This window comes from Xiphophorus maculatus, chromosome 11 (assembly GCF_002775205.1).
Source record: "Xiphophorus maculatus strain JP 163 A chromosome 11, X_maculatus-5.0-male, whole genome shotgun sequence".
Lineage (NCBI taxonomy): Eukaryota > Metazoa > Chordata > Actinopteri > Cyprinodontiformes > Poeciliidae > Xiphophorus > Xiphophorus maculatus.
The window spans coordinates 30,266,306-30,279,697 of record NC_036453.1 but is presented as its reverse complement, the minus strand read 5'-3'; the positions used below and the strand labels follow the sequence as shown (position 1 = coordinate 30,279,697).

Here is a 13,392-nt window from a genome sequence, read left to right as displayed (position 1 = left end):
AAAGTTGTCTGAGTATTTCTGCAGACTATGATTGAACTGGAAGATTGAGGTGTACAAAATGATAAGGACTGGTAGAAGTGCTGCTCCCTTTTCACAGCGTAATGACTTAGGGTCACACTGTGGAAACATGCTTGTTGCTACAAGCTATTTTATTAAAAATATATGAAAAAAGAAAAATACAGATCATCTACTTCCCTTATTTACTTTTCAGGTCCAACTGTAATCTATTTATTATTTGAAGTAACTGGTTTTGTATAAAAAAGTGGAAAAAATACCTTGGAGTTCACAAAACTTTAAAGGCAAAAAGGTCTAAAGTCATATTCAATGAATTTGACTATTCTTTAAAAGATTACTAATTTTAGTAACTTAAATCACTAAGTACAACACATTATAGAGTTTATTTACACACTGACATTTTTCATCCTTCAATTATGTTAGTTACATTATTACAGCTAATGAAAACCTGACATTTAAGATTAGAATATTACATCAGTCCAATAATAAAACATTTTTAAAACTGAAATGTGGGTTTATTGAAAAGTATGTTTATTACCTGCTTAAATGTTGCTCTTTTCTGAAAATGTTGAACTTTGACAACTTTGTTGAATATTGTAATGTATCATTAATTTTTAAATGTTTGTTTAACTCATGGTGCATCAAACAATTGTAAGGTACCTTTTTGCAAAACCTCTTTTGGTCAAACAGCTTTTTCTGTGTAAGTTATTCTTATGTGAAATTCCTTACTTGCAGACTTGAAACTGATTCCAGACAGGTGCATTTTTAGATTAAGACTGAAGGAGTGTCTTAAAGAAGACCAGGTTTGTAGTTCTGGCTAACAGTCACCCCATGATGACTCTTGTTTCATTGTGGTCTGCTTTAAATTTATTTTAGGATTTATGATATGTATGACATTTTGTTTTATGATCTTTTAATTGTTTTATATTGTTAAAGGCCTGTCTGCAGATGTGCATTGCAAATTAGCTAAGGCTATAAATGTTATAGTGTTCTGTTTATGTTAATACTTAACACTTGTCCCCATGCAAATAAACAATAAAAGAAAAAAGAAGAGCTTCAAAATTACTTGAGGATTTGAACGTTAGGAACGTCATAGGATAATGCTTTAAAAACAGAGGCTGTGGCCTGATTGGTCCAGAGAAGTCTGGAAGTGCCAAGAATAATAAAAAGGCCAATTTAAAGGCCCATATTCCCAACAAAGAAGAATTTTAGTTCATTGCTCTCTTAAATTTGTATCAACATGTTCAGGGCCTTTGCATTTGTTTCTAATCTGTTACAGAAAAGGAACATTAACATACCCTAAGAGAGTTCAAAACAGTTCAGCAAAATTGAGTTGAAAATTAGGATTTTTAATATCCAAAATGTAGGCATCTGTGAGATTAAGCCTTTTCTCCTCGCCACTTTTCCAATAAAAGCTATTTAATGCCTGTCATTAAAACCTAATCTAAAAAGATGCCATAAACATCTTGAATCTATTTAGACATTCAACTATTACTACAACTAAATCAGTGCTCTGAACATTTGGTGTTTAGCATTTTCAGACAGAATTTTCAAAACGTTTGGAGTTCAACTTGTCCTAACGGCACACAGAAATGTTAACTTGTTGCTGTCCAAATTAACTCCCTTTTACCTTTCTCTACAAAACCAGTAGACATGTCTCTTTTTATGTTTCTGTGAATCTTAAAGGGTCTTCATAAAAAGTGAGGTTTTAAAAATGAAGATAAAATATGTATTTTGTGCTTCAGTCCTCAAACTTTTTTCCTAAAAATACCTCCACAAGTGGACACCTTTATTGTGTGAAATTTGTTTTGATTACAAGAAGAAATAATAGATTGAAAACCAAAGGTTCAATTAGGCAAACCCTTAATAACATGAACCAGGTAATGCAACTCAATTTCTGATGAATTCAACATTACAAAGGCATCATCTACTTCATAATTAAACTTATTGTCCTAGAACGTCCGTTCTTTTCCCCAGGAAATATGTTTTTTTTTTTTAACTTCACCCAAAAATAAACACCTGCAAACTTGTACCACCATGTAGGTAAACTCCACATTCACATATTTTTTGTCTCTGAGTTTGAGTTGTACATAAGTTATTCCAGCCGAGTGTGGATCAGGGCATTTTTTAGCATAATTAGGAAAATATAACCCTACTTCTTCCAGTTTTCTTGTTTTGTCAATATGCATGTCATATTTGGGGCCAAACCTCAAGAAATTAAGGGAATTTTGTGGAAGATCAACTCACTGAATGTCTGTCTGTGGGGAATATATGCTGTCCGATTTGTCAAATAAAGTTCCCCAGACAGGTCTTGTCCATATGACTTCATGGACAAGACATCATATGGACTTTTTGTTCATGAAGTATGGACAGGCCTTGTCCATATGAAGTATGGACAAGGCCTGTCTGCGCTGAGGCTGCCGTGTAACTCTGTGTTCTGAAGTGAAATGCAGTTAAATTGTTTCTTGGAAAGATTTTATTACTATTTCTTTATCTTTCCCGTTGTCATAAATGGATTCAGGGAAACATGTATCTATTTTTAACTACACAGCCTCTGGTGGACTAGATTTCATCACATAACATTCTGCAGCACATAAAAACTCATGATAGGTTGATGCTATTACATCAGTTAGAGTGTGATACTGGGATGCATAATCAATCACTGTTGATCAGGATTTATATACTTTAATAGTTAGTCTACGACAAGTGGATGCAGTTGTCCACCACTATTATTGTTTCTGTACACTTTCTATTCTCTGTATTTTGTAAGATTAATTTGTTTTTTGGTAGGTGTAACAAGGTAGCCATTCGCGGTTGGATTTTACAGTGAGGTTGAGGCGTTGAGGCAGAGTCAGGTGGAAAACAGCAGTGGTTTTATTCTTCACACAACATCAAACAACACTTCACAGGTGAAAACTGCAGTCTTAAATAGTCCCAGCTGTGACGGATCAAACCACCTTTAATTCACAGGGGAATCTCAATTCATCAATATCCACTTATTTAATTAAAATACCTTTTACTAAATATAAACATTTCTATTTACTTTTTATAAATATTTTATGTTTTATCATTACACCAAATGAAACACCACAAAACCCATAAACAATTCCCCCGCACACACTTTTCAATGGCCTCTCCCGGAGACTATATATGGTGTCTGGACCCCCGGGGCAGCATTTGTCCAAACACCCTGGAGAGGACACAGAAAAGACAGGTGAGTCACTCTACATTAGCACTCCACACCCAACAGATTATGCACAACACATTTGCTCAGTGTTGTTGCGCAACACCCCCCCCCTCCTTTCTGTCTCTACTGTCTCACTCTCTGCTTCCTCTTCTGAGAGGGGAGATGTGCTACCAGCTCTCCATCTAACGGGTTAATTGAGTTTCCTAAATCTGCCGGGATTTACCCTGTCCAGAACTGAAGTAAACTCTGTTTAAGCTGGTTTCGAGAAACGATTCACCTGATTTTTAACGGCCTACATCCAGGTGTCTCACCCTTCTTCCCTCTGTGAATTAGCCAGACTGAGCAGCCTACAGCCAACTAGTTTCACAGAGCACACCTGTTAACGGTCGCTCGTTCTCTTATTTTACAACTTGCATTTGTTATTGAACCAGGTAGGTTTTAGTGACTCGGGCGAGTCCCAAGGATGACGTTTTAAATTTGGGCTACCAGCAACTTAAAAACATTTTAAACTTTTTCCTCTCCAGAATCAAACATCACAGCTATTTTACAACCATCAAAGAACTTTAAGGTGACTCATTAACTGAATGTCCACAACATCTTTTAGATTTTCTTTATGCTAAATATTTTATTAGTAAGGCATTTTTGCAAGGGTCAGTACAGCTTAATTCAGTAGCAGAAATAATCAAATAAGTAAAATCAATCATCTAGTCTATCTTTCCCTACTGCTGACACTGAGAACTAAAAAAGGAACCTTTGAGAGAGACGGACGGAGCCTGGCGCCTCGAACCCCAGACCTGGCACGACGACGAAGAAGGTGCTGCAGCAGGAGGAAGATGCCGATCGATGAAGGCCAGGATCTCCGCAGGTCTGATGATGAAGAAGGTGTTGCAGCAGGAGGAAGACGCCGATCGATGAAGGCCAGGATCTCCGCAGGTCTGATGATGAAGAAGGTGTTGCAGCAGGAGGAAGACGCCGATCGATGAAGGCCAGGATCTCCGCAGGTCTGATGATGAGGAAGGTGTTGCAGCAGGAGGAAGATGTTGATCAGCGAAGGCAGGAATCTCTGTAGGTCTGATGAGCTTCTTCTCCGCATGGATGGTGAGGTCACACAGGACTTGGTGCTGGCAGGAAGGAAGGCACCAGTTCTTCTTCTTTGTCTTTGCCTTTGTCTTCATCTTTGTCTTTGGGGTCTGAACCCAGCCGATGAGAGAAGTGCGATTTGAAGCCACAGGTTGTGGGGCTGACGGGTTGGTCCCCATGGCCGGACAGTCTTCGGCTCCGTGGCCCCGGCTCTTCTTCAGCTGCAGAGTTCTTTGTCCATCTCTTGGCTCGAAGCTGCCCGGAGGATCCAACGAACGGTTCCTCTTTTGCACTCACCTTTTATAGGGTTTCTTTGGCTAGCACTGTTGCTGGGCTTGTTTCATTGGCTGACTGCTCAGATGATTTCATATCCATCACTGTCTTACAGACATTATGTCCTGATGTCTGTGCTAATGTCTCAGAGTTGCTCAACCTCCTGTCCATTGCCTGCACAACCTTTCACCTACTTTCTAAATAAGGCGTTGATCATCTCTGCTCTCCTGTTAGTTCCTTGCCTTTCACCTTTCACCTACTCTCTACCTCCAACATATCAGTGATGTTTAATTGCAGTTACACCTTTTACACCATTTCAAGTTCAATGTCAAAATCACATTTATATCACTTTTATTTTCTTTAGCTTCTCTGATCTAGCATTCATTTATAATTTTATAACCATAACTTATATCACATTTATTTTCTTCAGCTTCTCTGATTTATCATTCATTTATGATTTTATAACCATAACTTATTAATTATCCTTATTATAATCCTAATGTGAGTTATTACAGATGTTTTTCTGAAAAGAAACCAAAAGAATAATACATGATTCTAATTATTTACTACTAAAGTTACAGTTACTTGTTTTCCTTGTAAGTGTTCCCACAAATATAAGTGTAAGTATTATTACAAGTAAACCAATATTAATATAAGTATTTTACTTTGAATCTTATCAAATTATCAAAATGTTTAGATTTAATTCTTTAAACTTTCATGCTTTAAAATAAGAAATAGTCTCATCTATTTTTATGAATCTGCAGGCTGGAAACTTCCTCTTTTTCCAGGAAACCTGCTTTTCCTGTTTCATGACTCTCTCTGTCTGACTATGATTTCTTATGATTAGATAGAAAAAAGTAAAATTAAAGCAAAGTTTGCATGAGACAAAAACAACACACACAACCAGATTTATTTTATTGACACTTAAGTCTACTGTTGGGCCTAGATATCACTTGAGTGATTCATTTTAAAGATAACTTTATTTATTATTACTGTTAAACTAACTTTATTGACACTTAAGTCTACGGTTGGGCCTTGATGTCACTTGAGTGATTCATTTTAAAGATAACTTTATTTATTATTACTGTTAAACTAAAATCTCCAGCATGGGGAAGTGGGATGAGCTCGGATTTTCTTGACACCCCCTCCACGAGGTCAGACCTTTCACATGCTGGGAGTCCATCACCCTCCTGCAGTTCGCCGTCCTCATCCCCTGGAAAGAGAAGAGGTTCGTCTGGGATGTGAAGATGCAGATTCTTCATCCTCAGTTGTCACAGAGGGCTCAGTGTAGTCATCAAAACTCCACTTCTCTTGACACCCCCTCCTTGGAGTTTTGATTTCCCCCATGAGGTGATGAATGTCGAAGAAAACTTGGATCGCTCTGATTCTTCTACAGGAACCTTCGCTGGATGAACTGTCAGTTCTTCAGGATGTGGGATGGTTCTTTAGGGAAGATGGGCTGAGACAGAAGGCCTCAAACAAAAAAAAAAAATTCTGGCTGTTCAGCAGAGCAAAGCAAAAAGCATAAGCATCATGACGCTTTATCCGTAATCATGATCCTTTTCCATTTTAATCCATCAGGTGGTGACAGGAGTTCTTCTTTAGCATAATCCAATTTCTTCACGGCCCTCCCAGTCCAAAGCCTTGAAGTTGTTCTTTGAACGGCAACCTTCCCGTAATAGTGGCCAGTCTACTGTAGGATGGCATGGTGCTTGATTCTCTGGCCATCTTCTCGTAATGTTCTGGTTCGCTGTAGCTAAGAACTGGCTTGAGCACTGCTTCCTCATGGACCCCTTTCTTCATCAGTAGTACTGTGTTGAAGTTCAGTACTCACTTTACAAAATCTTGGGCGTTGAATCTCAGCTTGATCACCGTAGTTGCAGGCCGATCTTGAGCTTTAATCCAAACTCTCTGCCCTGCTTTCAGTGACACTTCGAGCTGCAACTTCCCTTTTTCTTCTCTGAGCAAAAAGGAGAAGTGTCTTCGCCTCCCTGCTTTCTGTGACGTGAACGGAGTTCCTCTGCAGGGGAAGACCTGCTCTTCTAGCAGTTGTCACTGTGTCCATCAGCACCAAGAGGTACTTCTCACCTCTCTTTTCTGTTGTCCCCATTGGCTCTGCTACATCCATGCAGACTGAACCCCATGGGACTGTGCTCTTGATGAACAAACCTTCCATCCGCTGTCCTGGGTGCCCTGGGTAGCTGTGCAGAAAGTTGATGCAGTTCTGTTGAGGTCTCCTCCTTTTCCAAACGATCTGGACGGCCGGCTTCCTCCGGTTTCTTCCCCAGATTTTCCTCCTCGAAGTGATCATCCATCACTCCGTCTCTCTGTCGGTTCGAGTTGTCTATCCCCCAAAGCCTCTCTTTGCGCTTCGAGCAGGGATGGGTCTAGACTATGTTGGCTACTAGCTTCACTGTCTGGATCCGGTCATTCTATCCTCAGTAGAAGCTTTCCCTCACCTGTATGCCATACAGTTACTGCAAGGGTTGTGACTGATGGCCTTATCAGTCACCACTAACTCTTTTCCCCAAGAGTTAGTAACCCAAGTGAGCTATTCAGAGTCTCACATCTGTTTTCACCGACTTGGTATTTTTGGGGCCCGCCTACTCAGTTGTGCGCCGCCCCACGTTGGGCGCCACTTGTTGTTGCGCAACACCCCCCCCCTCCTTTCTGTCTCTACTGTCTCACTCTCTGCTTCCTCTTCTGAGAGGGGAGATGTGCTACCAGCTCTCCATCTAACGGGTTAATTGAGTTTCCTAAATCTGCCGGGATTTACCCTGTCCAGAACTGAAGTAAACTCTGTTTAAGCTGGTTTCGAGAAACGATTCACCTGATTTTTAACGGCCTACATCCAGGTGTCTCACCCTTCTTCCCTCTGTGAATTAGCCAGACTGAGCAGCCTACAGCCAACTAGTTTCACAGAGCACACCTGTTAACGGTCGCTCGTTCTCTTATTTTACAACTTGCATTTGTTATTGAACCAGGTAGGTTTTAGTGACTCGGGCGAGTCCCAAGGATGACGTTTTAAATTTGGGCTACCAGCAACTTAAAAACATTTTAAACTTTTTCCTCTCCAGAATCAAACATCACAGCTATTTTACAACCATCAAAGAACTTTAAGGTGACTCATTAACTGAATGTCCACAACATCTTTTAGATTTTCTTTATGCTAAATATTTTATTAGTAAGGCATTTTTGCAAGGGTCAGTACAGCTTAATTCAGTAGCAGAAATAATCAAATAAGTAAAATCAATCATCTAGTCTATCTTTCCCTACTGCTGACACTGAGAACTAAAAAAGGAACCTTTGAGAGAGACGGACGGAGCCTGGCGCCTCGAACCCCAGACCTGGCACGACGACGAAGAAGGTGCTGCAGCAGGAGGAAGATGCCGATCGATGAAGGCCAGGATCTCCGCAGGTCTGATGATGAAGAAGGTGTTGCAGCAGGAGGAAGACGCCGATCGATGAAGGCCAGGATCTCCGCAGGTCTGATGATGAAGAAGGTGTTGCAGCAGGAGGAAGACGCCGATCGATGAAGGCCAGGATCTCCGCAGGTCTGATGATGAGGAAGGTGTTGCAGCAGGAGGAAGATGTTGATCAGCGAAGGCAGGAATCTCTGTAGGTCTGATGAGCTTCTTCTCCGCATGGATGGTGAGGTCACACAGGACTTGGTGCTGGCAGGAAGGAAGGCACCAGTTCTTCTTCTTTGTCTTTGCCTTTGTCTTCATCTTTGTCTTTGGGGTCTGAACCCAGCCGATGAGAGAAGTGCGATTTGAAGCCACAGGTTGTGGGGCTGACGGGTTGGTCCCCATGGCCGGACAGTCTTCGGCTCCGTGGCCCCGGCTCTTCTTCAGCTGCAGAGTTCTTTGTCCATCTCTTGGCTCGAAGCTGCCCGGAGGATCCAACGAACGGTTCCTCTTTTGCACTCACCTTTTATAGGGTTTCTTTGGCTAGCACTGTTGCTGGGCTTGTTTCATTGGCTGACTGCTCAGATGATTTCATATCCATCACTGTCTTACAGACATTATGTCCTGATGTCTGTGCTAATGTCTCAGAGTTGCTCAACCTCCTGTCCATTGCCTGCACAACCTTTCACCTACTTTCTAAATAAGGCGTTGATCATCTCTGCTCTCCTGTTAGTTCCTTGCCTTTCACCTTTCACCTACTCTCTACCTCCAACATATCAGTGATGTTTAATTGCAGTTACACCTTTTACACCATTTCAAGTTCAATGTCAAAATCACATTTATATCACTTTTATTTTCTTTAGCTTCTCTGATCTAGCATTCATTTATAATTTTATAACCATAACTTATATCACATTTATTTTCTTCAGCTTCTCTGATTTATCATTCATTTATGATTTTATAACCATAACTTATTAATTATCCTTATTATAATCCTAATGTGAGTTATTACAGATGTTTTTCTGAAAAGAAACCAAAAGAATAATACATGATTCTAATTATTTACTACTAAAGTTACAGTTACTTGTTTTCCTTGTAAGTGTTCCCACAAATATAAGTGTAAGTATTATTACAAGTAAACCAATATTAATATAAGTATTTTACTTTGAATCTTATCAAATTATCAAAATGTTTAGATTTAATTCTTTAAACTTTCATGCTTTAAAATAAGAAATAGTCTCATCTATTTTTATGAATCTGCAGGCTGGAAACTTCCTCTTTTTCCAGGAAACCTGCTTTTCCTGTTTCATGACTCTCTCTGTCTGACTATGATTTCTTATGATTAGATAGAAAAAAGTAAAATTAAAGCAAAGTTTGCATGAGACAAAAACAACACACACAACCAGATTTATTTTATTGACACTTAAGTCTACTGTTGGGCCTAGATATCACTTGAGTGATTCATTTTAAAGATAACTTTATTTATTATTACTGTTAAACTAACTTTATTGACACTTAAGTCTACGGTTGGGCCTTGATGTCACTTGAGTGATTCATTTTAAAGATAACTTTATTTATTATTACTGTTAAACTAAAATCTCCAGCATGGGGAAGTGGGATGAGCTCGGATTTTCTTGACATCAGTTTTACCCACCAGTAGCTCATTGCTCTGAGTAACAATTATCCTCCCTCCACAGGCAACCACCTCACTCGTCAATGAGGAGCAGCTGTGCAGAGCCCAGAACAAAAGGCTACATGCTAATCTCTAAAAATACTCAATAAATACAATTAAAACTTCTTGTGTGCAAATTGTTACTGATGTGCAAATCTATGCTTAAAGTGCAGTGCTAAATAAAGTGCTTGTTAATAAAGTGCAAAAATACTTTAAAAATGCAATACAGTGATTTCAGTAAAATAGTCCCAGTAATGAAGATCTCTTCATTACAGTAGGACTGCTGATAGCAGTGATTATATGGATGCAAACATTCTCAGCTGTGAGCAACTTTGTGGCTCTAAAGTAGCCAGACAAAACAAAAAACACAAAGTTTCAGTGTACTCTTTTGGTGGACATAAAAAACACCCCATACTGGTTATGGTTTGAATTTATAGAAAATGACATGTTTCTAAAGTTTATTGAAGGAGAAGTGTTTCATTTTTTATGTATCAGATATTTGATGTTTTACCCAATTTGTTTCATACACAGTAAACATTGCTTAACTGTAGTTTCAGAAAATTTATGTTCTCTGTTCTCAGATTTCTACAGAACAACAGCCTCCAGTTCATATCAAAACATGCCTTCAGTGGACTGTACAGTCTTAAAAAGCTGTAAGTATCTTGGTCACTTTATCAAATGCTATTAATCTACCCAGAACAACTATATGAATCTTTTTACATTGTGCTTAATATGCTTATCTTATAATTTCCAAATTAGTGGGACCTCTGTTGAGTAAACATTGCCTCCCTTTTTCAGTGAAGCAGCAGATAGTTATTTATTGTGTGAACAGATACATTTTGGGTCAGGCTCAAGTTATAAATCTAAACTAACTGTTTTCACAAGCAGTTGCGAATCAATGGGTCATTTTTAGGAGCTCACTTTCTGCAGAGTCGGTTTCGTGTGGCGTTTTAAATGAGCTCCAGACCAGTGTGTAAAGAGGTTCATGGGACAGGAGAATCATTTAAATTTAAGGCTGGTGGTCTCAAAAATACATATTGCAAATGTCTGCGCATGAGGAAATCAAGGGGATTTTATGGAATATCAGGTCTTATTACATCTTAGATGCATGTGGGTCACTTGTTATGAATAGTCTATGAATGCTGAGATCAGAATTGGGTCAAGCCGTCATATTCAGTTTCGTGCACTAATGCCTAATTGAGTGAATCTTAATTATTACTGACAGGGTGTCTTTATTGTGTCGTGTTGTAAGAAATTAAGCAATGTTATTTTCCGGTTATTGCTGCAATATTAATGGAAAAGTTATGAAAATTCTCCATGCTGTTGATCTGTACACTTTCATTGAATCTGTCAATGTGGCTTACTTAATGATCAAATTAATTGAAATACACTTTCAAATGTGGAGGAAGGTGAAACGGGAACATCAATTACGTAAGGCAGTGAATCTTCCACTGCCATTTAACCACAATCCAGATGCACAGACTAATGGAGGTGTTACATTACCAAGTGCAATGCAAAGATTTGGATAAACAGGTGTAAAGGACACTTCCACAAGACCTTTGAGCAGTGGAGACGTTCTCCGGTGTAATGAATCACACTTTTGCCTGTCATTCTGTGGACGGGACTGGGTTGGGTTGTTGGCAGAAGAAATTGACTTGCCTGACTGAACTGTAAGAGTAAAGTTTGGTGGAGGACAGTGTGTGGTGCACAGTTTTTATTTGGGGGTTGTACTTGCCCCTTAGTTCTAGTAAACTACTCCTAATTCTGTGGCGTACAAATTCATTTTGAGTGATTTCCTGGTTTTGATCATGTGAGAATTATTTGGACATAGTCCCTTTCCTTTTCAATTATGTGCGCTAAGCAAAGTCCCATAAGGACATCAGCAAGAAAGAGTGATGCATAGGAACTTCTTTGGCTTGTACAGAACCTTGAACTTAACCAATATAACACCTTCAAGTGCATCATCAATGCCTGACCTAAAAATGATCTGGGAAGATAGAAAAATACTCCCATTAACATATTTCTAACTTACTGACTTCTCAGCTGTATTTCAGCTACTGGATATGAAAATTTGTGGGCCAACTCTTTAATATAACCAAAGTATTCAGAGTATGATGTCATTAAAATTCATGTGAACTTAAATGCAAGTGTCCCAATACTTTTGGCTATGTAGTGTAGATATAGAGATAAATATCTCAAGTAAATGTAATGGCAATTTCGTAGGTTTTATTAAGTAGAAACTTGAACTCTCATGAGGAAGCAAGCACATTTCAACTTTAGTTATTTTACCCAAATAAGGACTGCAAGCCTGTTTGAACTGTGACCCTTTTTCAGAATCATGATTATGGCTACTCTGTAGTAAAACAGGAGAATAGCCAGAGTTCAGATCAACTTAAGCAGGAACATCAGTTCTCATAAACCAAAGACCATCTAAAACACAAAGCCATAATCAACAAGTCATTACACTAATGCTATTTTGAGATTTAGGCTTGCTGACAATTCCTCACAATATTTGATCATTTAATCTTTGTCTGATCTAACCTCTAAGTCTGTGTTTCCTACTCCTCTCAGGTTTCTCAGCAACAACTTAATATCCTCCCTCAGTCCTGGCGTATTCAAGGATCTGAGTCGGTTAGAATGGCTGTGAGTATCGCATATCTATTTTACATAATAAATACACTCAAGTTTACATCCACTCATTGATATGATTTCATATGAAACATTCTTTTTAAGGGGACAAACTGAAACCACAACAAAAAACAAACAACAGTCCATTCAGTACATTCATTGAACAGAGATATCAACTTAAAAAAATACATACAAACTTGGAAAAATAGTAGGTTTTGTATTTTTGTGAATATGTTTTAATAGGGTTTATGTTGTAGTTGAAAACAAAATGGTGCATGATAGTGATATATATTTTTCACAACTACATTTAGCTCAATTTTCCTTTGAGGTTTGAGAAACTTATGATCATCACAAGCAATGATTAAAAAAATTATATATATATATAAAATACAGTATGCCCATCCTCTTGATCATAAATAATTAAACTAAACTGAGGGGTTTGCTAGCATGGAAACTACTTTTTGCACAGGCATTAATGTTAAATAAGACTAGGGTTGAAGCTTTGGAGATTCTGCACCAGAAGGTTAATATTAGAGGATATTTAGACCAAAACATGTTTTAACATGTGCCTTGCATCAGTCTCTTGGGAACATCCATTTGTGTCCAGATTCAACCCCTGTGACCTGAGCTGCTACTCTAAAATGCGAAGATAGTGGCTTTAGTGATTAACAACAGCAACCTAGGGATTACCAAGGCTCACCCCTATCATAAATTGAAGGATCCTGGGACGTGCAGCCACTGTACACACTAAAGCAGACATCGGCATGGACTGAAACTGAAAAATAAAAACCTTCTTCAAAATAATTAATGGTTTCTCTGCAATTTTCTCAGGAAGATTTGAACAAATATCAGCAAGAGTGAAGTTATATATTTACATACTTATTCCACCAGCAGTTCAAATAAATAATTTATGCCCAAAATAAATTACATTCATGCAGATAATGAGCCAATGTAAACCTCTGACTGGAACTGTGTATGCTTGAAAAATAAACTGTATTATGGCATTTGTGGGGGCCCATTTTAGAGTGTAAGTGTTATGTAATGTCAATATTTGTGAATCGTTTTTATAATTTTAAACAATCATTTGCATTTGTGATTTCCTTGTGATTTAAGATGCTCTTAATACTCTA

The 13,392-nt window shown here is 38.5% G+C and overlaps 1 protein-coding gene and 1 long non-coding RNA gene across 2 annotated transcripts in view; one reads left to right on the top strand and one right to left on the bottom strand.

Annotated features, from left to right (window-relative positions):
- The window catches only part of rxfp2 (relaxin/insulin like family peptide receptor 2), a 94,801-nt gene that overhangs the window by 48,483 nt on the left and 32,926 nt on the right, over positions 1 to 13,392 (top strand). Inside the window, exons 6-7 of the mRNA XM_023342917.1 lie at positions 10,216 to 10,287; positions 12,206 to 12,277. Of these exons, the coding sequence (XP_023198685.1) occupies positions 10,216 to 10,287; positions 12,206 to 12,277 (144 nt within the window). The remainder of the gene's footprint in view (positions 1 to 10,215; positions 10,288 to 12,205; positions 12,278 to 13,392) is intronic.
- Positions 2,867 to 7,909, bottom strand: LOC111610152. Its single transcript, XR_002753526.1, has 2 exons — positions 7,860 to 7,909; positions 2,867 to 3,205 (listed from the first exon to the last, which is right to left on the bottom strand). It is a non-coding gene; the product is annotated as an uncharacterized LOC111610152 (long non-coding RNA).